General features: G+C 52.6%; 1 protein-coding gene across 1 annotated transcript; it reads right to left on the reverse strand.

Moving 5' to 3' along the window:
* Nucleotides 1-936: 936 nt before the first annotated feature.
* Nucleotides 937-13819, reverse strand: ACVRL1 (activin A receptor like type 1). The gene is made up of 9 exons (XM_065419484.1): nt 13753-13819; nt 11975-12205; nt 11034-11239; nt 8968-9067; nt 7961-8107; nt 7595-7870; nt 6796-6993; nt 3750-3880; nt 937-1071 (listed from the first exon to the last, which is right to left on the reverse strand). The coding sequence occupies exons 1-9, from the start codon at nt 13817-13819 to the stop codon at nt 937-939; spliced, it is 1491 nt and encodes a 496-aa protein (XP_065275556.1).
* Nucleotides 13820-24738: the final 10919 nt, after the last annotated feature.

Consider the following 24738-nt stretch of genomic DNA (forward strand, 5'->3'; position numbering starts at 1 on the left):
CCAGCACAGAGCCTCGCCTCGCTCTGAATGACGACCAGTAAAGGTCCGGTGCGCGTGAAGGCCAGAACTCCACCGCAGGAGGGAGAAATGACACCTGCAACCCCAGGGGTTTCAGCACCAGGGTCGGGTGGCAGGCTGTCCCCTGAGGACGCTCCACTGGGGTAGAGAGCAGCTTTAGTTCTCAATAGGATGCTAAATTAGTGCATCCCCCAGTGGCTTCGGCTGCACCCCCTGAATGAGCACAGAGCGTTCATCACAGCCCAGTTCCAGTCGCTGCACTGCTGCCCGGCTCCTGGTGATTCCAGGGTGCATACTGTGTTATTTTACACATGCCCACGGACAGACATGCGTGCACACACACTCACCCATGTGCACATGCACACACACTCGCCCGTGTGCAAAAGGATCCCAAAGGCTAAACTGAGACTCTTGCTTTTCACAGGGTCCTGATGTGGCGTTCAGCGTCAACGCCCCACTCTTGTGAACAGGGCAGGGCGCGGGCTGCTGCTCATGTTCCCGTCTGGCACACGAGACAGGCTGGCGTCAGCTCACGGACCCAGCGGGTATTTTTATAAATGGGCTGGGAGAATTTTTTTTTAATTAAAAAAAAAACACCTCCAAAAAAACAACTCCGAGGACACTGGAGAGCGACTGCGAAAGACGTGCCGGGGCAACTGGCAGCTGCTCAGTGGGGCTTTTCTGCAGCAGGTTGGAATGGTCCCTGGGGAGTGGTGGCCAATTAAAATCCTCCTTCCGCAACGGGGCTGGACTTGGAGGGAAAAACCGGTTTGTTATAGAGTTGCGCAAAGAGCCCTGGCCCCCTCCCTGCACGCAGCATAAACTCAGTGACCTTGAACCTCTTTGGCTTCTCTGCTGCTTCGGAGCCTGAGCGAGTCAGAAACCCGATCGCCGCGCTCTCGGGCCTGCTCCCCGCAGTTAATCATCTTGTTTGGGTTTTTCTAGGGAGCTTCTCAGCTTCTTTAGTGTCTTTTTAATCCTCATGGCTGTGAGCCGAGAAGAGGGGTTCTGGTACCAGCATTCCTTCATGATCTTAGCCAGGGCGGACAAAATCTGGGTGGGGCCGAGAAGGAGAGAGAAAATTACTATCAGAGATCCAGGGCCAGATCCTCCACTGGTGTAAATCAGCAGTGTTTCATTGACTTCTGTGGAGCTACGCCCAATTACACCAGCAACAGATCTGGCTTCCCAATATTAACCAGTGACCCCCCCCAGCAGAATGCTGCTTTGTCTCCCCCTATTGGCAGGCCCCGTAAAGAAAAGTCACGAGCAAGAACGGCTGAGCAGGAGAAGCCTGACCAGGTGGGTGAAGTAAGAGCTTTTCCTGGAAGCCTGTCATTCAAAAGCTGTAATATTTGGGCAACTTCTCTGACACTCCATTTTCCCATCTGTGAAATAGGGATGATAAAACGTAGAGACCTTGTAGGAAGAGCTTTAGGTCTCCTGGCAAAAGGCCCCTCTATTGGCAAACACTTATCCACATGCTGGACACTAATACCATCAGTTTGACCCAGGACTGCTTGCAGTAATAAAGTTAAACCGGTGTGTAAGTGTTTGCAGGATCCCCTCCTCATGGATCAGGTGAAGGCCATTTATTTAAACATTTGGAAGTCAAATCCTACTGAGGAAAATAGAGAGGAACACAAACTCTGGCAAATCAAGTGTAAAAGTATAATTAGGCCAAAAAAGAATTCCAAGTGCAACCAGCAAACAACACAAAAGCTAAGAGCAATTTTTTTTAAGTACATCAGAAGCAGGAAGCCTGCCAAACAATCAGTAGGGCCACTGATCAAGGTGCTAAAGGAGCCCTCAAGGAAGACAAGGTCATTGCAGAGAAACTAATTGAATTCTTTGCATCCGTCTTCACTGCAGAGGACATGCGGGAGATTCCCACACCTGAGCCATTCTTTTTAGGTGAGAAATCTGAGGAACTGACCCAGATTGAGATGTCAATAGAGGAGGTTTTGGAACAAATTGATACGTTAAACAGTAATAAGTCACCAGGACTAGATGGGATTCACCCAAGAGTTCTGAAGGAACTCAGATATGAAATTGCAGAACTACTAACTGTGGGATGTAACCTAATGCTTAAATCATCCTCTGTACCAGTTGACTGGAGGATACCTAATGTAATGCCGATTTTTAAAAAGGCTCCAGAGGGGATCCTGGCAATTACAGGCCAGTAAGCCTAACTTCAGTACTGGCAAATTGGTAGAAACTACAGTAAAGAACAGAATGATCAGACACATAGATGAACGTAATATGTTGAGGAAGAGTCAACACTGCTTTTCTAAAGGGAAATCATGTCTCACCAATCTATTAGAATTCTTTGAGAAGGCCAATAAACACATGTACAAGGGGGATCCAGTGGACAGAGTGTACATGGGCTTTCAGAAAACCTTTGACAAAGTCCCTCATCAAAGGCTCTTAAGCAAAGTAAGCTGTCATGGGATAAGAGGGAAGGTCCTCTCATGGATCAGTAACTGGTTAAAAGATAGGAAACAAAGGAATAAATGGCCAGTTTTCACAGTGCAGAGAGGCAAATAGTGGGGTTCCCAAGGATCTGTACTGATACCAATAATATTCAACATATTCATAAATTATCTGGAAAAAAGGGGTAGACAGTTAGGTGGCAAAGTCTGCAGACAATACAAAATTACTCAAGATAGTTAAGTCCTAAGCTGACCGGGAAAAGTTACAAAGGGATCTCACAAAACTGGGTGACTGGGCAACAAAATGGCAGATGAAATTCAATGTTGATAAATGCAAAGTAACGCACATGGAAAACACAATCCAAACTATACATACAAAATGATGGGGTCTAATTTAGCTGTTACCACTCCAGAAAGATCTTGGAGTCATTGGGGATAGTTCTCTGAAAACATCCACTCAATGTGAAGCGACAGTCCAAAAAGCTAACAGAATATTAGGAAAGGGATAGATAATAAGACAGAAAATATCACAAATCCACTATACAAATCCATGGAACGTCCACACCTTGAATACTGAGATCTGGTCACCCCATCTCAAAAAAGATATATTAAAATTGGAAAAAATATGGAGAAGGGCAACAAAAATAATTAGGGGATGGAACAACTTCCATATGAGGAGAGGTTAAAAACACTGGGACTGTTCAGCTTAGAAAAGTGACGACAAAGGGAGGAACATGATAAAGGTCTAAAAAAACATGACTGGTGTGGAGAAAGTGACTAGGGAAGGGCTATTTACTTCTTCACATAACACATGAACCAGGAGTTACCCAATGAAATTAATAGGCAGCAGGTTTAAAGCAAACAGAAGGAAATACTTTTTCACACAGCACACAGTCAACCTGTGGAACTCATTGCCAGAGGATGTGGTGAAGGCCAAAAGTATTACTGGGTTCAAAAAAGAACTAGATCAGTTCATGGAGGATAGGTCCATCATTGGCTATTAGCCAAGATGGGCAGGGACACAGCCACATGCTGTGGGTGTCCCTAAACCTCTGACTGCCAGAAGCTGGGACTGAACGACAGGGGATGGATCACTTGATAATTGCCGGGTTCTGTTCATTCCCTCTGAAGCACCTGGCATCGGCCACTGTCAGAAGACAGGATCCTGGGCTAGATGGACCTTTGGTCTGACCCAGTCTGGCCGTTCTTATGGTCTTATTTATGGATGTATGGGTTTATACAGCAGTAGAGTTAAAGAAGACTCCACTGGAGTGGATCTGCGCCCTCTGCCGCACTTACCGAGTCAGAGTACAGCCGGTTGGGGACACTGGGCGTCTGCTGGTCAGTGCAAACCACCTTCTTCATATCCTCGAAGCTGGGGTCACTTGGCACCATGTCAAAGAAAGGAGGCCTGTAGTCCTCCACTATCCCTGCCGGAGGAAGAGAGGGCAGCACGTGAGGAAAGCTGGCTTGGTCACGGGGTCATGCAGCACAAAATCAGCAATATGCACCAATGACCGTAACTCATCAGCAGCCACAGGACAAACAGCAGGAGCATGCACCACTCAGGCACATGTGCATGCATGTGTGTGTGTGCGCGCGTGTGCACGTTTGCACCACTGCCCTCTGCTGGATGGACCCGGACCTGCTGAGTGCTTGTTTATAAGGAGATGAGCCTGTCCTAGCACTGTACTCGGGACGTGAAGAACCCCTAGTAGCTCCAGTCTCAAACAACAGACTCTCATTAATCACATGTATTATGGCAGTGCCTGAGGCCCAATTAAAACTGGGGCCCCTTTGTGCTAGGCGCTGTACAGCGTATAGACAGCCGTGTCTCTGGAGGAGCGGAAGAACAGGGGTGAACTGCTCACACGGATGCCAATGGAAGTTTTGCCATTGATATCAGTGGGGCCAGGATGTCACCCCAGGGATCCTTTCCCCGTTTGTACTGACAGTGGTATGTGTGGATGTGGCTGCAGGACCCTCCCCATGGTATGAACATGTATGAACATGGGTGGGCATAGCCAGTCAATGGGGCACTAATACCGAGCATGCTATACACCCTGGATGGCACGAAACGTGACGGGGGTATGTGACATGAGCAGGCGTGGCACTGATACGCAGCGCAACGGGATGTGTGACACGAACGTGTTCACACACCGGGCACAGTGACCCACAAACTACACCGCCCTCACTCCAGATTCACACTGGCATAGCTCAGACCAGGTTCAGCCTGTGCTGCTTGCGTTGCCAAATCAGACCCTGGGTGGAACCCTGCCTCGGCTACCCAGTGCTTCAGAGGAAGATGCACCAAGCCTGCAGTGAACACCTCAGGGCTGCTCATAGGGAGGGAATCCCTCCCCCCCGACCCGACCCCGGGTCTCCCTTTGGAACTGGTTGCAATTGCAGGAAACCAGGGGCCAGTTCAGATCACCTGGGATCCTTGTCTTAGACGCAGCCCCAACCGCCACCTCGTGGTGAACTGGAGGCCAGGCAGCTGCTCACCGCAGACGGGCCAGCAGCTGGCCCTGGCTAATCCATATTTAGTGCCTCCGTATGTCTTTGTGACAGAGATTTAACCCTTTTTGGCTGCCAAAGCCCTTCCAGTGTCCCATCAGCCCCCTGCAGTGGGAAGTTCCTATCTGGCACCTCACGAACCTCCGCCACCCTCGGGGCAGAGGGTGTAACCCCCACGTCACCCTGCCCCCTGGATGCAGTGCACGGTGGGGAGTTTCCCCGGCACTGAGTGTCTGCTGGGAGAGAGGCCTTTGGCCCTCAAGGGTTAATGGGCAGCCAAGGCAAGGGCACTGTTGGGTTAGTTAAGTGAAGTGTTTAATCTGGGAGCCGTAAATGAGATTAGCCCGGCCAGACTGCGCCTTGGGGGAGCTGCCACCTTGCCCCCAACTTCCCCCATTTAATGGACTTTCCTGCTGGTGAAAGGTGCCAGCTGGACACCCAGGAGACCGCAGGCCTCTGGGTGTCCACCTGGGTCTACTTTCCCCCCCTGCCTGTGTCCCTTAGCCCTGCCCTGGAGGGAAAGATGGACTCTGTAGCACTCATTCCGGCCTGGGCCCGTCTGCTGAGGCCGCCACAATGAGTGTGAGTGTGTGTGTGTGTGTGTGTGGGGGGGTGGCATTCCATTGCCAGGGAGGCCTGGCCACTGGGACATGGACTGAAGACACCACATCTGGGGCCAGGCTCACCGTGCGCGGCGCCCCAAGCTGCCAGAGGGCGAGAGGCTAAGCTAAGCCCTCCCCCCACATTCTGACACCGCTATTGCAGGGGTAGGGGAGGTGAATTCCACCTCCCAAAGCCCTGGAGAAGGAGTCTGCATCTGGTCCATTTGCTCTTGGGTCATTGCCCCACTTCGTTCAGCCCCATTGCCCTCCCCCAGAAAGCATGCCCTCCCCGCCATCCCCATCCCACAACAGCTGCTTCTGCCCAAAGCCAGCACTGACCAACCCCTGGCCGTGGCAGGCCATGGGGGAAACACGCTGGGTTAACCAGCCCATACTCCGACTGGCCAGGTTCCAAGCAGTTCTCTGATGCTGCTTGTTTTCTAATCAGTGTTGAACAAACAAAGCGCTGATTGAGTCTAATGGGCCCTTTAATCAGGGAGCCGGGCGCTGACACTAGATTACAGTGTTTATAATTTACAGCTAATCTTCGGGCAAAACCACCCAGAGCAGCCGAAAACCTTCACAGGAACAGCCCGGAGCAGCGTTGATTTCTGCATTGGGAGCCTCGCTAACTCACGGGAGGACGCGGCTCTCACTCCAGCCTGCCGCTCGCTCAGCCTCTCGGCTGCGGCCACAGGCTGTGCCCTGCTCCTAAACTGACCGATTTACCCAGCTGCCATCTGTTGCAAAACTCAGGACGTGCGATACTGCCGACTTCCTATTAAAACGGGCAGTCCCAGCTTCAGCCCGTCCAGTCAGAGCCCCAGGTCTTTCTTTGCAGGTTAGGATGCATTATCTATATTGAGGTCGTACGAGGAGCCCCAGTCATGGCTCAGGAGACCAATGTGCTGGGTGCTGTACAAACAGAACAAGGAGGCCGTCTGTGCCCCAAAGAGTTCACAGTCTGGGTATAAGACAGTGAATATAGAAGGTTAGCAGAATAGATAGGACCCTCTCAGGTGTCTACGGACATCAAGATATTCTGTGCATACATACAGACCAGGGACCCCAGGGCAGTCTCCGGGTACTATAAAAGGACAGACAGATGTGTGCATATCTATAGAGAAGGGTCCTTGTATGACATCCACATTTGTGTGTCTGTGCATGTGGACAGAGAATTAGGAGCACAGCATCTCACTGCCCAAAGCCCCCCGACTGCCCCTTACCGTTAACAACCGTCCTCCTGGTGATTTCCCAGAGCACCAGACCATATGCCCAGATATCTGTCTGCTTATAGGATTCGAAGCAGTCGGTACGGATTTGTTCGTCCAGGACCTCGGGGGCCATGTAGCGTTTGGTGCCAACCCGAGGGTTGTTCCCGATGTCCAGGTAGTCGCTGCCCTGGGAGTGCATGACCGCCAGCCCTGAAAGGAAGCAGCATCACACAGGCTGAGCTGGAGGACACGGGGGGCCTGGGTTTTCACTCCTCTCTCTATGAGGAAATCTGGGCCTGGCGGAGTTTTCTGCTTACAGCCCAGGGAAATCCACCTTGGATCAGTACAGCCTGCGTGTACCTCTGTCTCCCATGGCGATTTGTTCTTTCTTTCCTTCCCTGGCTTATCCCCCTCACCTCCCTTCTGCTGATCAGTGGGGCTGCGAAGTGGGGGGAATATTTATTGTCACCTGGGGGCTGACACCTCCTGAAACACCCCCATTTTGTTCTGGGGAAGAAAAAATACCCCGGAGTTGACCACACTGGGATTTCAACCCATGACTCCAGGGAATTAAATATTTAAGCTCCGATGAGCAGACCATCCCCTCCACTGGCAGAGGAAACAGCCTTTGCTTTCATCACCCCCTCGAGATGCACCTGCCCTTTCGCCACACGGCGCGCAGGTGAAAGGGATTCCAGACAGCGGTTAGGTGCAGATGGGACAAAGGTCTGATCTGGTCAGTTCCTCTGTTCCCCAAGCCAGATGAGCCACAGAACTGGGTCACAGCCCTGGCACGATCCCCCTTCCTCACCCAGGTCTGCGATGCAGCACTCAAGGTTGTTCTTCAGCAGGATGTTTCTGCTCTTCAGGTCCCGGTGAGCGATGGCTGGTTTCCCCTGGGTCCCGAAGATCTCCACGTGCAGGTGGAGCAGGCCGCAGATGATGGAGCAGGCCAGCCTCAGGCAAGTCTGTGTGTCCAGCGCTGTCCTCTGCAGGTAGTCGTAGAGCGAGCCGTTCTCGTGGTAGTGAGTGATGAGCCAGAGCTGGGTGCTGGAGTTCCTGGACGTCATGTCAGAGGCGATGAAGCCTAGAGGGGGGCAAAGCAGAAGGGGCCATGGAACAGGGGTGCACCAGCAGGCCGGGCGCCACATAAACACCCTCGTGGGCTGCTACTCACCCAGGATATTGTCATGCCTGAGCAGCACCGTGTTGTAGATCTCCGTCTCACGGAACCACGACTGCTCGTCCCGGGAGGAGAAGATCTTCACGGCCACGTTCTCCCCATGCCAGACGCCGCGCCACACCTCCCCGTAGCGCCCTTTCCCTGCCATGACACGGACACGGCGTCACGCTGCCCTGTCGGTGCTGAGCGAGCCCTGGGGACGGGCTCACGTGGTGCACACCTGCCCCCGCTGGGCCACGGCAGGATAGAAGCCCAGGCCACTGCTGCCTACGCGGGAGGTTTAGCGACCGCAGCCACCCCTAGGATAAGGTTTTGTGTTCTTTGTGGATCAATGACTAGAGGCAACCTGGTCCCATGGCTGAGCCAGTGCACTGCACCCTTTGACGGCCACTGGGCAACCCAGCAGCGGCAGGCAATTTGCCAGGACTTTTCTTTGGCTTAATAGGGTCTAGTCTGGCCAATTAGGGGCTAGGACAGGTGACTTCATGCCCAGGCCTGGCCTATACAGTCATGGGGATAAGCTGGGTACCTCAGTGCCCAGGCCTGTCTGCTAAGGGAAAGGCCGGGTCCCCCAGGGCCAGGCCTGGTCTGTAGGGTAAGGGGTCAGGCTGGGTCCCCCAGGGCCAGGCCTGGTGTGTACCGTGAAGAGTTAGGCCAGAAGCCTCATGGCCAGAGCCCAGCCCATCGAATATCAGGGATTAGGGGTTAGGGAGAGCCCAGCTCCAGTCCAAGACCTGCTTGTCCTTCCCCCTCCTATACTAAGCATCTCCAGAGGGCCCTGGGCTAGCGGGTGGGTAACACAGACAGCCTTAACCAGAGTCCAAAATTTCCCCCGAGGGTCAGGATTCATGGTCTCATCTCTAGCTGCTCCCAGGATGGAGCTTGGGACATGCCTGGCTCACTGGCTGAAGGAATCAGGTGATAGCCGAGCCGGGGGATCCTCCTTCGCCATGTGCAGATGTTCAAAGGCATCTTTGAACGCGGTGGCTGGGTTTTCTTACCTACGCATTCCACCAGAGTGATCTGCCGAGCCACAGTTCTTTGAACAAGAAAGGGCAGCCCGGAGCCGCTGCCCGTCGTGCAGTCCTCGTTCAGCAGGTCCTGAGGGACAGATCACTGGAAGTCAGTGACAGAGCCTGCAGCAAGGTAACCCCTCAAGCAACATTAAATCCCCATCTCTTCGGTTACCATGGCAATCAGGAGCGGGGAGCTGGGAGGTAGGTGGGGTGCACAAGGGTGGTGAAGCTGCGATCTGGGGCTAGAGATGGGGCACATGGGCACAGTGATAGGGGGCAGATGGAGTGAATGCATGGATTTTGGGTGGGGATTGGTGCATCACCGTAGGTTGGTTGGGGGCAAAGGGCATGGAGAAGGGGTGAGTGATCATAGGAAGGGGGTGGAGATGGGGCACATGATGGTCGGGTTGTGGCATGAAGATCGTTCTGGGTGGAGACAGAGTAAAAGCTGCAAGGAGGGGTGTGAAGAGGTACCAATGACCTGTGGGGCAGAGATGGCTGCGTGGCACCTAGAGGTGAAGTGGAGAAAGAAGTATGGAGACCATAAAATCCATGCCACCCATATACCTTTCCTAGTCAATGTTATCAGTGGTGCAAGTAGAAATCATTTCTTGCCGGTACTGCACTCATGGGAGGGACACAAGGGGGGGCACGTAACCCTCCATGTGACTCCTCCCTGCCCTGCCCCCAGCCCGGGACCCGCATGCTCTCCCCGTCCCCTCCGACACCCCCCTTTGTACATACAAACATCAACACGCTTAACTACTCACTTTCCCCCCAAATATATAGTATTCAGTCTGTTTTTATATGGAATATGGGAGTTGGGTAAGGAGCCATTTCAGCCTATGTATGACTTATTAAAAACAAATTTTAAGTATAACTGTATCCTAAACTGCTTTATGGTATTGTCAAACATTGCATTTCACTGGGGGATTCAACTTCCTTTATAGGAACAGAACAGATTCCTGAAACTCTTACCAGCCCACAAAAGTGGTCCATAGTCATGCAAATAGTCCCATTGTTTTCAATGGGATTGATCAAATGATTAAGGGTTTACAGGATTAGGTTCCAAATTCGTAAATTGTTCTGGATGAAACTGACAATGCCCGAGCTGTCAGATCAGAAGGAGCTTCATTCGAATAAAGGTGGGCAGATGTGTGATAACTCTTAGCTCTGTTGCTAAGATGAGGAACATCTTGGCAGATTCCCGAAGCAGCTGGTTTAAGGCCATCAGTGTCCGGCATTATAATCTTCACTTCTAGTTCTTTCACCCACAAAGCTGGAAAATGAGGCATTTGTTTTCTTTGTTTTGCTGCTCCAGTTCCAGTTAACAAAATGCATGTTAGACTAGTTTGGCTACAAAGAAGAATTCTGTGTTCACTAGGGACAACACCTGATTCCTGTCAGGCTGCAGAACTGGGCTGACATCAGAATCCAAACAGCCTCTGGTCCGTGCAAGCAGAGGCATTCCTCTAATGATTTGGACTCGATGTGATGCAGTATGGATGTCATGAATAATTCAGACCAATGGGGAGAAACAGAATCAAAAACGTTTAAACACCTGTCCCCCCCACCCTTCCCCTCTTGAGGACTCCTGACCAAGGTAACAGCACAATACATATGCTAACAAACTTAAATAAAGCCTTGGTTTAAGTTTGTTAGCATATGTATTGTGCTGTTAAAGCCGTTTAAAGAATGAATGTTCTCCCTAGCCGCATTCTGCTCCTTTAAGGAGCAGAGCGCACCCCCCCACCCCTCGGAGGAGTGGGCTAGCCCCAAGGCTTCCCAGTACCCCGTACTGCTAAAAATCTCTTGCCGGTACCGCATGCTGGAGGGTACGGCTCTACTTGCACTCCTGAATGTTAAATCCTCTGGGAGAGAGCCCTTGACTGTGACACAGCAATGGGCTCCGGCCGCAAAGTTTGGGTTTGGATCCAACCTCTCCAGAACTCTGGGGCCTTCGGACCTGGTGGGGTTTGCAGGGTGGGAGCCTGTCTGTGGCCATCGCCATTTCTGGTCCCTAGCGGGCAGGCTGTTCAAGGCCCACTCACCTCTAAGGTGCTGTCTCCGACCATGGAGGCTTTCAGCATGTTGTCTGTGTCCCCCAAGTCATCATGTCTGATGAGAAGCCGCTTCCTGCGGTGCTGAGCCAGCTTCCAGAAGGAGAGCGTGATGAGCACGAGGAGGGCCAGCAGGGGGACGAGGATCATCAGGAGAAGGTTCGTCAGAGAGGCAGGCTCTTCGGGCTGCTCCTGGCCTGAGGGGAAGAAAAGGACCAGCTGTGGTGGATTCCACGGGCAAATGCAGTATGCATGGAGTCAGAGCAGGGGTCAGGTCTGGATGGAACAGGCACTGGGGTCTGCAGCTTGGTTTCTGTGCTCCTGTGCTGGGACAGGGAGGGGGCTTCAGGCCACCTTTCTCTTTCTCATATTCTAGAGCCATGCAGGGCCCTGGTATAAGTTAGAGCAGCCTCTGGGCTGCTAGGAGCCGTCCTCTCCATGGGTGTGAAAGGGTCAGGCTTGACAAAGCCCTGGCTGGGATGATTTAGTTGGGAATTGATCCTGCTTTGAGCAGGGGGTTGAACTAGATACCTCCTGAGGTCTCTTCTCATCCTGAGATTCTATGATTCTATGATACTCCCCAGCAGCCCTGAGCAATTCAGGGGCAGCAGGCAGAGAGCTGGAGAGCTGACAGCAAATGTCACCCCAGTTCCTGCTGACAGCTCTCCTCCCACTGAAGGAGAGGGACAGAGTCTGCTGGGCTCCAGTGAGCATGGGTGCAGCAGCCCAGGGCCTGGCTCGGGGCTGGGAGGCACCTGAGCTGAGGGGGCAAGGCCAGAGGGGCACCAGTGATTTCCGGGGAAATTCCTGTCTCCCCAAAGGCTGTCGGAGGGTTCCCCAAGGCAGGGGGTGGGAGCCTGGGACAAACTACCAGAGAGGGGAGCCCCCTGCATCCAGCCACACCGGGGACCGAGGACACAGCTGGGCTGTACCTTTCAGGAGGACACTAGTGTTCTCATTGCACATGTTGGAGCTGCAGCAGCTCATGGCGTATTCTTCCATGGGCTTAGTCTGGCAGTGCTCCAGGATATTATCACTCAGGCAGCCCTTGCGCTGGGTAGCCTTCCCGTTGTCCCGGGTTTTGCTCACAAAACACACCTTCCCCCAGCAGGTGGCATGGTCACAGGGCTGCACGTGGTCGTCACAGGCGCACACCAGGTTCTCTGCAGGACACAAACGAGACAGCACTGTTCACGGACGGAGCCGAGCCGGGGTGGCCCCACAGGGCTCTCCCCACATTCCAGCTGGGGTACGTTACGTCCGCCACCCCCCGAATGTCATGGGAGGGCTCTGACTGGGCTGGGAGACGGGTCATTAATAAATACTGGGGGACACAAGCCAGCTTCTTGTAACAGCAAGTCTCACATAGCTGAGGGTTGGCTAGTCGAGCCCGGGCCATGCGGGCCAGATTTTCAAAGAAGCCAGCACACTGGGGGCAGGTTGAGTGCTGGGCACTTCTTAAGTATGACCCCAGTTCTAGGTGCTGATCACCAGAAAATCTGCCCCTGAGATCTTCTGAAAATCCAGGCTCAGACTGGCAGATAAATAGCTAAATCAATAGCTAGATAAATGTGCTGGATAGATGAGAAAGGATTTGGGGATGGGATCAAACCAGGATATTTGTCTCTGGGGCTTTAACTTCGGGAAGGTCAGTGTTTTTTGATCCAGCTGTTTTTGTTCATCCCATTGCAATTTCACATGTGGATTTGTACTCTGAGCGCCACTCAGGGGCATTTGGATCTGGACTTTAGTCTTGGTCCTGTCTCTAAACCTGGGCCCTAAAGTTATGCCTGGAACCCACACCCCAGAATCTAGGCTGGGGCCAAACATCATCATCAAGCCGTTCCCCAAGGCGGGGGCAAAGTCGAGACCCGAACCTGAACTTGGCAGTTTTGGGGGGTTTGGCCCATCAGAGTCCGGCTGGAGCTGCAAGCTCTGACCCCGAGCACGGTTTCAGGTTTGCAGCCCCAGAGCCTGGGTACGCTGTGGTTGGGATTTGGCCTGTTTCACAGCCTGGGCTCATCTCTAATGCAAACCCGCCAGTGTCTCTCTGCACAGAGCTCTCCCACGGTGCTGGCCCTAACAACAGGGCCTCAAATAGTGCCCCTTGCTTCAGCACTGGGTAGCTGTGAACAGGGTGAAGAAGATAACCCAGGGCTGGGGCTGACCAGTGACAGAGATGAGCAGACTGGGGTAACTGGAGGGGGTGAGGACACTGTGAGATGTCCAGTTAATAGCCCAAGAAGACAGTGTCTCCCATGGCTAAGAGAAGCCCACCCCAGGGAAAAGCCCTAGGTATTTAAGAATACTCCCTGCATCCCATCTCTCAGTTTCATGTCTCCAGCCCTTTCCATCCAGTGAGCTCAAAGCACATTATGAACCACAGTGAACTAACAGGGGAGGGAGATCACCGACACGTGAGGAGAAACAACTTGCCCAAGGTCACATGGCCAGTCCTGGGTACAGCTGGAATAGAACCCAGGAATCCCAACTCCCAGCTCCTTCCTCTGACCAGTTCTGCCTCCCCAGACAGACACATGGGGCGCGAATAAATTGCCTGGGATGGTGACTTATTTTGAGAGGCGAGTATATAAATAAATCTCCAAATCGCCCGCCATTAATTTCAGTTTCCTGCACGCTACAGAAAGAAACAGCCGTGCTCTGGGAACACTGCACTGTTCCTAGTCACTCTCGCTATTCTGCTACATACCATCTGGAACGCTCCTTGGAACAGTCAGAACGACCAGGAGAAAGCTCCCAATGGCTCCTTGCAGCATTTTCTCTGGAGAAAACAGAATTAATTAATAGTGCAGTCTCACAATTCGGCAGCCTCTTTCACCTGGAGGAACTGAAAGCACTTTGCAAATGCAAATGATATTATTATCGTGCAACTTAATTATATATAGGGGGTCACTTCATGCATCCCTGAAATGCAGCCACGTCTGGGCTGGAACGGGTCAGCTGCTTCACAGTCGCTCGGCAAAGCTACACAATGGCTTTGGAGAGGAAATAAAGGATTCTGTAGTCAACTGAAATTGCCAGGGTGGGGGGGCAGGATGTAGGTAGGTAGGACGGAATTATCCAGAGTGGAGCTTGGCCAGGATATCACAGTTACCACCTCTTCCTGAGAGCGATTACAGGAGATCTTTACGACACATAACTGCATGAAAACCCATTCCAGCTAAACTCAGCCTCCAGAAGATCAGTCTGCATTGGTAATGCGTGCAAATAAACACAGTGCAAACTCTGCACTGATTGACAGCAGTCCACTTGTATACAGAAGGGTAGCTTTAAATGGTTTGTGAACCTGCTAGTGGCGCTTACTGTGTTTGGGGCTGGAGAAGCCACCAGAAACCAGCCAGGGCAGCAGGGTGGTTGTAGCTAGGTCTGGCATGTGTGTAGTAAGCATGGTTCCTTACTTGTGACCCAGCTGTGTCCCTGCGGTGCCTTCATGTTCTGTTGCCATGTGACGAGCAATAGACACATCAGCCTCTTTTCATTGTAGCAACTTGTGCGGCTGCACTTCCTCTCATCCCAGGAAAAGCTACGCCAAAGCATTTTACAGGCTGCGCAGGCTCACCGCCACTGAAATGCAGCCATCTCTGGCGTGGAGCACAGCACCCAACTTGCACCAGCAAAGCGTCGGTTTTAAAACGGGGAGCCAAGAAGCTCCACACGCTCTGATCACTAACAAAGCAGGGGCAGTGTAGGCGGCCGGAACTAACGGGGGACCTAGGAAGTTCAAAGGGGGAGCCAGGTAGTAACAGACGTAATGGGATGCAGCAGGGCCAAAGCGGGGCAGTGCAGCAAGCCGGACTGAACTAGGTCTAAGCAATAGATGGTGCAGGATCAAAGAGCAGTGGCTCGGAAAGGCCTGATGGAGAGGGGCTCACCTTCCCCTCCCCCACACCTCTCTTCTATGCATCAAAGTCAGAGCTTCTAAGGCCAGAAGGGACCCCCAGACCACCTAGGCTGACCTCCTGCATATCGGGCCAGGAAACCCCGGCCAGTTACCTCGGTACTGAGGCCAGTAATCTGTACTAGACTAAAGGAGACCACAGGCAGAGAAATACGGGGGCTGGTGGCAATGGCAGGGAACTGATTTGGTGCGACATACAGCTCCGTGGGCCTGCTCCGAAGTATCCTGCAGGCCAGCTGCGCATTACAGAGACTGGCGGACTGGGTCCTCCAGCGGGCTTTGGTATCAGGCTTATCAGCGATACAAATACACTCATAGCAGGCAGCCAAAAGTTTCCCAGCTGCTCCTATGGAGAGGGAGGGGTTTTTGTTTTTTAAATTCTTCCTTGTAAAAAGGAAATTCTTGCCAAACTAAACATGATGACTTGACCTCACCACTGTCCCCAAGCCTCCCAGCCCCCTTCCTCCCCGCCGTGCAGCCGTCTCCTTCGCTTCTGGATCCCTTTCTAAATGGACGAGCCCCTGGGTTCTCCACCCACCTCCGTCTGGGATTTCTACGTAAACAGGCTGATGGCTCCGTTTCCTGCAATTCAGGGAGCCCTGCCCATTGCCCGCCGCTGAAGCCAGAACAGGAATCAAGATTGTTTAGATTCTGGCCGTGATGGGAAAGGGGAGTCACGCAAACACACACAGCTCCAAGCCGCACAAACAGATATCTGGCCCAGACAGCAGCTCCGTGGCTCCAGCCACAGGGCAGCCTTGCAGGGACCTTTCCTCCCCGAAATAACTCGCTTTGTTGTTGCTCCCAGAGGGGAAACAGAGCCCCAGCTCCAGTGGGATATGGGGCTGGGAGCGGGAGCCACCTCCGGCCCAGGGAATCTGCAGCTTTTGTGGATAATGTACCAGCAGGCAAACATCCCTTTCAAGGGTGAGCAAAGGGGCTGGATGTATCTGCAGGCTGAACCCATGTTGGGCAATGGGGCTCTCTGAGGCCCGTCCCCCAAACACTGGCACAGAGAGGGCAACGTTCCTGGGGGGAGGGATAGGTGCTCCCCAGCAACTGCGCCCTGAACCAGGGACAGTCACATGGGCTGCACCCCAATCTCACCTGCCCCACAGCCCGGTCCCAGTGCAGACACCAGGGCACGGATCCAGCCCTGGTGTACGCAAAGAACACTCCTGGTTAAATCAAAGTGCTAGCTCACTCCAGGGGGGCACTTGACCCTTCATCTCACAGTCTGGGTCCCCCCCGACTGCAGGCAGGATCCTGGAATAGGAATTGCCACCTCCATGGTGCCCAGGTTTGGATGGCTGCTGTCCTGGCCGGGCCTAGGCCTCCAGACTGGAGACAAAGGAAGCTCTCGGGAAATGGGCTTTGGGCCTAGAGGCACCTCTAAAGAGCTGGGCCCAGTTCTCTTTAGCTCCCACGATCCATTTCCTTTCTCTCCCGCCCCTCTTCCCGATCTCATAGACTCGAAGGCCAGAAGGGACCATCTAGTCTGACCTCCTTCACATCGCAGGCCACAGAATCGTGCCCACTCACTCCTGCAACCTCTGGCTGCGTTAGCCAAGTCCTGAAATCATGACTTAAAGACTCCAGATTACAGCGAATGCACCACTTACTCTAGTTCAAACCCCCAAGTGCCCCGTGCTACAGAGGAAGGTATAAACCCCCCCAGGGTCTCTGCCAATCTGACCTGGGGGAAATTCCCTCCCAACCCGGCCATCAGTTAGACCCTAGTAGGGTGACCAGATGTCCCGATTTTATAGGGACAGTCCCGATTTTTTTGGTCTTTTTCTTTTATAGGTTCCTATTACCCCCCACCCCCTGTCCCCATTTTTCTCACTTGCTGTCTGGTCACCCTAGACCCTGGGCATGTGAGCAAGAGCCAGACCCCTGGGAAAGAATTCTCGGTAGAACTCAGCGCCCGTCCCATCTAGAGTCCCATCTCCAGCTGCTGGAGGCATTTGCTATTGGCAGATGCGGATGAGCCATACGCTATTGATCTCCTTCCTTCCTTCCTTTTCGTCCCTACTTTTTCTTCCTCCCTTCTCTCCTCTCCCGTGTTCTCTCTGAACCCTTCCCTCCTTTCCCCATCTCTATCCTCCCCTTTGTCCTCTCTCCCTCACACGCTAATACAGATGGCTCACGGGTTCTTTAAGCCCCACAACTTGGATGTTGTAACATTGCTCCAGAGACCCAAACCATCTCTGTCACAAGTAGCCCCGTGACCGCAGCCTGAGCTCTCTGGTTCTCATCAGTAACAGATACACGGTGGGAGGGTCCTGAGAACTGCTGAGAACTCACTTTATTCTGCTGCTTTCCAAGCAGCTGCTTCTAGAAGGAAGCTTGTGCTCCAGAAACTGAGATTTAATTTCCTGCACCCTCTGCACCAGTGACTCACCATTCACATGTTCTCTGTAGCTCTCTCACCTCATTAGGTCTCCGCACCACAGCCTCAGCGCCTCTGTGCCGGCTGGTACCAACTATGGCCCTCAACTCAGAACCAAGTGCAGAGCTCGGGACAGGTAGCCTGGCTGTAGACGTCTGTGTCACCGACCCCAACGGTTCCAGAATCAGGCCCCAACATCTGACGAGATTGGCTTAGGAATTGTACGATTTTCAAAGCGACTCTAGTTGAGGCTCGTTACCTTCTGGTTTGTGAGCCCTTAGGGGGGCACTTGAGACACACTTCCAGGCTTTTCTCTGCAATCATGAGGGCTAGAAATTTACTTTTTTCATTTGAATTGAGAGTTGAGATTCTCCCGCCAACCCCCGCATCAGTCTCCTCTCAGAGCAGGGGCTCGAAGGGAAGTCCTGGCCCCCATGAAAGTCACTAGGGTTTTTGTCATTGTGTTCAATGGAGCCAGGATTTCACCCCAAATATGACAAGACTGGTGAAAAAAGTGGCAAGACCCAATTCTTAGAGCCGAGCGGAAGTTCCTCTCGGGATTGTTTCAAGAATCAACCCCCTGGATCCAAGCACAAAATCCCAATGAACCAAAATGCTCTACTTTCACCACGCAGTCTGTCCTGCAAGCGTGGGGAACCGAATGGAAGTGCCTGGAGCAATATCCCCATCCCAAGCCAACTGAAGCACAAAAGGGTCCAACAGACGGCAGCATCAGTGGTGGAAAATCAGTTCGAAGTTTCAAGTCCTTTCAGTTTTAATAGCCTTGAGCGTTAGTAACACAGGGAAGAAGAATTTTTAAAAATTGTTGTTCTACTGGAAGGGTTGATGGCTACCAATGATCACAGACCTGGTTAAAACTGAAGGATGTGCTGACCACCTTTCATTCATGCTAAATAGAAGAAGTGAAGCCCCTTTTAAGAAATGATAGCTGGACACAATAGAAGCCACCGCCCAAGTCACTAGGCTGCGTGGCAAGGCCTAATCAAGAAGGAACCCAAGGAGAATAAGTGGGGTTTCTCTATGACAGATTGCAAATGTAGGGGCTAACGCAGTGGGTCTCAAACTTTTTTACTGGTGACCCCTTTCACATCACAAGCCTCTGAGTGCGACCCCCCCCAATAAATTAAACACACTTTTAAATATATTTAACACCATTATAAATGCTGGTGGCAAGCAGGGTTTGGGGTGGAGGTTGACAGCTCATGACCTCATGACCCCCTGAGGGGTCCTGACCCCCAGTATGAGAACCCCTGGGCTAAAGGATTTTTTGACATATGATAGAAGCAGAGAGCCCAGAAAACCAGCAGACAGCACGAGAAACAGTCGTGAGACTAGCCCAGAGGAGCAGAGAGACAGAACTCCTTGGGGCACAGGACTGGCTGGAGAAGCTGGCTTGGAAATTTTAAGGAAACTTCCTGCTCTTTTTTTCCTTCTGTGTTCTGGGAAATAGGACCGTGTGTTCATTCACTATGAATAAACGGGATTATACCAGAGAAATACCTGCCTTGTGTCATGGGGTGTGGGGGGACACAAGGCCCTGCACCCCCGGCTTTCTGCGATTCACCATGGCTCTCAGCCAGCCAGTAAAGCAGAAGGTTTATTTAGACGACAGGAACACAGTCCAAGACAGGTCTTGCAGGCACAGACAACAGGATCCCCCCTGGTTAGGTCCATCTTGGGGTCCCAGGGCCCCACAGCCCCCTTGGAGGTCAGAGCCCTGTCTGCCTCCCAGTCATTCCACCAGCCAGCTCCTGAAACTCTCCCTCCAGCGACCCCTCCCACACCCTTTGTTCAGTTTCCCGGGCAAAGGTGTCACCTGGCCTCTAACCCCTTCCTGGGTTCTCATGTTACATGCTCAGGTATCGTCCCTCAAGGCCAGTCTCCCATCCCCCAATGCAGACTGTCCCAGCCAACCTCCCCACTCAGCATTCAAAGACCACATTAAGAACAGTCCCAGTTCGTCACACCTTGTATCATCAATTTCTTCTCTAATGGAAACCACTAGGCAAGGCTCCACATATTGACAAACTGCTCAGGGCACAAGAGGCAAGGCAACCTTATCTGGTCTGTGACTCTTTGAACCACAAATAAATAAATAGAGGGACCAGATCCTCAGCTTCTGTAAATCGGAATAGCTCCAGTGAAATAAACAGAGCTTTATCAGCTTACACCAGCCGAGAACCTGTGTGAGGATAATCAGAGTTAAAGCAACTTTAATTCCACCTCTTCCACGCACGCGCTATTGATGTGATTTATAATGCAAGAGCATGCCGAGCATTTACGATGTTCTGCTGCGGTGTCCTGTATAACCACATAAGAAAGCAGGCCAGTGTAATGACCTATCAAAGATGCTTCTATTAAGAACGTGGGTGGAGAACGCAAAGTTACAATTTCTTTGAAAATGGAAGTGCACTCGGAGCTGCAGTTCCCCACAGGCCACTTTGACTCAGAGTCTACAAGAAAGCAGGGCTTTGAATGCTGGCAGATGTGTCGCTGTTTCTCCTTGACCCCACACCCTTCTCTCGCATGCAACGTGCCAGCCCAGGATCCCACTGCAGCTGTAAGGCCAACCCTGCTTTCTGCTCAGCACAGAGCCGGTTTTTATAAAATCTGGAGTGCGTTTAGTGCTGGTGAAAGGCACCAGAGAGAACCCTGAGATCCTCTCTGCACATGACCAGTGACCGTGCTTGTAGGCTCCACCCATAAGCCCTAATGGGGCCTTGGCAGGACCATCTGAGCATGCCAGGGTTCAGTCTTTGTGGCCCATTCAGGCCTTGGTCCATGTGCTGGGGCTGCCAGCAAGCGCCTTTCATGATGGCGGTTTCTGTGCTGTGGACACGTGTCCGGAAGGGACTAGATCGAGTCCCACCAAACTCCTGATGCACAACCCCCCCAAGCAGTAACTCCGCTCTGTTCCCATCGAGCTGGGCTGGATTCAAACCAGCTCCCTGGGCTCGAGACATTCATGCCTGGCGCCTCCTGCAGCAATCCACGCCAGTGCAAAGCAGGTCTCCGAAGCTCAGAGACAGCCCCTTGCACTTGTGTAACTGACCGTCCAGGGCAGCCATGAATTGTCCCCAGAGGGCACTGCCGCACTGCGATAAAAAACCCACCGCGCTGAATCTCAAACCCGGCGGAGCTGGCTCGGGCTGTGTAGATGCTCCACCCTTGCAGAGTCTCAGAGCCTGGGCTCCAGCCTGAGCCTGGAAAGCTACGTTGCAATTTGATAGCCTGGAACCCCGAGTCAGCTGACCCGGCCAGCCCCGGCTGTGCCGCAGGCCTTTGATCTCAGTGTAGACACAGAGCAAGACCAATGTCTTCCCAGGGGGCCACGGAGTTTGAAAGCTTCAATTCTTGAGACCATGATCTTGGGCCTGATTTTCAGAGGTGCAGAGCACCCATAATTCCAAATGAAGTGACTGGGAGCAGCAGGTGCCCAGAGGATACTTTTGAATCAGAATCAGACCCCAGAGGATACTTTTGAAGATTGAAACCTAAACCCTCTCCTCTTTCCAACACCCTGCCCTAGGTACCAGGTCCCTTCATGCTGCTTGGTTCACATTGGAGAACAGTTTAACTAGCGGACATGAAACCAAACCAGGAAAGAGAATCATCAACAAAATGATCACCATGGTTCGCACAGTCACACGCTCGCATGGGAGATATCTAGGGGTCGTGCCCAGAAAACCGCGCGCAGAAAAGCCTTTTTTGGTTTTTGAGTGCCAGGATGCATCTCATGACCTGGTTCCTTATTTTTGTTCCTGAGAACCAGCAGCTGTACAGACGCCCCCCTCCCGTCCCAGGGCACATGAGCACACGGCCGGCAGCAAGCGTTATTCCTGCCCGGGGAGGCAGCAGATTTAGGCAGTTTCCAGGACACTGCCGCTCTAGGCTGATTGTCAGAGTGCTGAAGTTCCCCTTGAGGTCAGAGGCAGCTCACTCCTCTACAAACCAGGCCATGCGTTGCTAGATCGAAAGCCCACTGAACTCAGTGGGAGTTTTTCCGTTTACTTCAATGGGCTTTGAACCTAAATTGGGAGAACTACGGAGATTCCCCTCCTCTCCTGGCCCATCAGTACAGAATTGGCCAGGTGCATACGGCAGTGACATCTTCTGCCACCGAAGCTTTCAGGAGCTGGCCAGTGATCTGATCCAGGGAACATGCTGTATTCCTAGGGCTGGAGAAAATGTAGAGCCAGAGATCAGATTCGCTTGGCTCGGGGGTCTCCTTCAGGCCCATTTCGGAGCCGAACTGAGCCTCGGAGCCTTGCAAAGTTTGCTCCGGGGACATTGGCATGCCTGGCGCAACGTGCCCAGAGCCAGCAGATGCCTCGAGCAGCCGTATTGCACAGCACGGGCTTTGTGCTGCCCTGCGCTCGAGGCAGTTGCTACATTAAAAATCAGAGAAACAGGTTTTGTTATTTAAAAAAAAATCAGCCCAGACGCCCCCTCCCCACCCACGTGTTTATTTTTTCTCAAATTCTGTGTGTTAGAGAAACAGGAGGGCAAGGTTGATTTTCTGTTTCTTTGTGCCGAGAACAGCAAGGGGTTTTTTATTTCTAGCCTGGAAGCTTTTTAGAAACAGTAACAAACAAATCCTGCGAAGCATCTCTGACCCCCTTGTGTGTGTGTGTGTGTGTGTGTGTGTGTGTGTGTGTGTGTGTGTGTGTGTGTGTGTGTGTGTGTGTGTGTGTGTGTGTGTGTGTGTGTGAGAGAGAGAGAGAGAGAGAACTGAACACCCCATTCCAGTCCCGAATATCCTACTGAGCTACAGGATAGCGCCCATTCCTTCCGCACCCCAACACTGATTTGCTTGCTCCACTGGTGCTGCTCATTGACCTAAGGCCGAGCTTTTCCCGAGCAGTTTAGTAATTCTGTGCAGCGTAGGAGCAGTTCACGGTGTTCCATCCCATGCTGAATTTCATTTGCCACCATATTGCCCTGAACTTACTTAGGTCCCTCTGACGTTCCACAGTCTTGATTAACCTAAATCATTTTGTGTTATCTGCAAATTCTGCTTCCTCCCTGCTCCTCTTCTTTTCCAGATCATGAATTAATATCAGCCCTAGCACAGCTCCTGCTGTTAACTTTCGGTGGTGATGAAATTGACCATTTCTTCATAATCCGTTTTCCATCTCTTACCTAGTTGCTGACCCAAGATAGCCCTTTGCCTCTGATCTCTGGACTCCTTAGCGCCTTCAGCAACCTCTTATGAGGAACTTTGTAAAAGGCCTTTTTGAAAGTCTAAATGAATTGTGTCAACTTGTTCTCCTTTATCTGCTCTTTTATAGAAAATGGTAGAGAATTTGAATAGATTGGTGAACGCGGTTTTCCTTTTCAGAAGCTGTGCTACTTTGACCTTATCATATCATTCATTTCTAAGTGCTTTGTAATTCCATCATTTCAACTAATTTACCAGTCTCTAGTCTGCAATTTACTACATTTCCCCAACGCCTTTTAGAAATAGCTGCAAAACATTTGCTACTCTCCAATCCTCCAGCACTAGATCCATTGCATATCATATAATTATAGTTTACATATTGTTTCATCTTCTAAAAGGGGACACAAGGCCAGATTCTGACTTCAATTACCCTTGTGCAAATCCAGAGTCATCCCACTAACTGCAATTGAGGTAAACCCAGATTCTAATCTCAGTTGCACAAGCAAACACCAGGAGCAAATTCTGCCGGCTTCCGAGCGGTTACTCCAGATTTACATTCAAGCAATGGAGTGGTTCTCAGCGGCACGTAGTGCAGTAGTGCACAGAGGGGGATCAGAGTCTTAGAGGGGAGGGACATCCCTTGCTGTGAAAGGGGGACCCAAAGAACAGTTTGCTCCAATGTGTCACAGAGGGGGCAAATCAGGAACAGACCAGAGGGGGTGAGGAGTTACAAATATGGGGGAGCTCCAGTGAGATCAGCACTAGGCCATTAGCTGAGGAGCAGGCCCATGACGAGATCGTTGGTAGCTCACTTTCTGCTTTGGGCAGCAGCCTAAGAAACATCCCGACACCCAGAGGGAGCAGTTCATTCCAACTCACCTACGGCTCTTTCCCTCTCATTGACAGCACCGGCCCAGAGGAGAGGCTGCTTGTGGGCGGGCGGGTTCTGCCGAGCCTCTGGAGGCGGAACGGAACCTGCCCGACCCAGGTCTGGGCGTCCTGTATCCGGCTCTCTGTCTGCTGCTAGCAGGGCTGTGGTGACCCTTTCCCAGGGCCAGAGGCGATTCTCCTTGGGTTGCAGAGTCTGGATCCCAGCCTTCGACGGACACTTTTCCAGCTCACCCCAGGCAGCTCCCCACTGCACTGCAAGCTCCAGCCTGAAGCAGATTCATGGGTCAGCCTCCGTCCTCCCCACCCCACGCCTGTCCCAGCTGGGGAGAGGGGTGTGTGTGTCTAGTTCCCTCCCCAGTCCTGTGGGCTTGTTCCTCTCTCCCTGTTCCCCAAACGCAGCAGTTTGGCAAGATCTCCGAGCTCTGGATGTGGGAGAAGTCAAAAAATGTTTCTTATTACTGCCTCTTCCTGCCTGGCTTTTCTCCACCACTCCCAGCTAATAAAGCATTTCCTATTGCTGAGCATACAGCCACAGCCTAGCTCCCTTCCTCCTGCACACACCGGGCCCCTGCTCCATCCCGATTGTTCTCCCTCCCGCCCAGTCCCTGTCCGAACACTCCCCCACGCCAGGGTGTGCGGGTGGGCGGCGTTCCCGGCTCTTCCTCAGGCTTCCACCAAACCCCTGTCTGGACAAAGGGAAATGCACCAAGTCTCCGCACAGAGCAGCCAGGGGCCTACGGGTTTGGCAGCCATCAAACTGCCTCAGTTTACTGGGCTGGAGTAGGAGCAGGCGAGAGACATTCTGGGAGCGATGCTGGGAGCTCTGGTGGGGCCAGTGTAGGGGCGACCAGCGTGTGGGGCTGGGAAGCAATTGAGGAACTGGTTAGTACCGACTAATTGGGAAGGAGCCTCACTCCTTTCAGTCTGTGCTGACCCCAGGGCGGCCCTGGGCTGCAGGGAGTGATGCAAGTGACTCAGAAGGGGGCGCTCTGCCCTTACCATCAGTGCTGACCCCAATGATCCCTAGGGGGCGCTGTGCTACACAAAGGTGCTCGGGTGCTCTCCCAGTGCCCCAGGGCAGGGCTAGGGGGCGCTGTGCTGCAGGGAGCCGCGCTGGCGCTCTGCCCTTTAAGAGAATGCTGCCCCCAGCATGTCAGCTGGATGCCAACAGACACGGTTACTGCTGGGGGCCGTCTTGCACATGCGATGCCATGGCCTGGTCCCAAAGGCCCCAGAGCCCTTTCTTGCAAGCGTCGGGTGTTAACCCTGCTGTTCAGATTCCCACGGGGGGAAGAGAGCGGGTTACTTCCGG

This window comes from Emys orbicularis, chromosome 19, assembly GCF_028017835.1.
Source record: "Emys orbicularis isolate rEmyOrb1 chromosome 19, rEmyOrb1.hap1, whole genome shotgun sequence".
Lineage (NCBI taxonomy): Eukaryota > Metazoa > Chordata > Testudines > Emydidae > Emys > Emys orbicularis.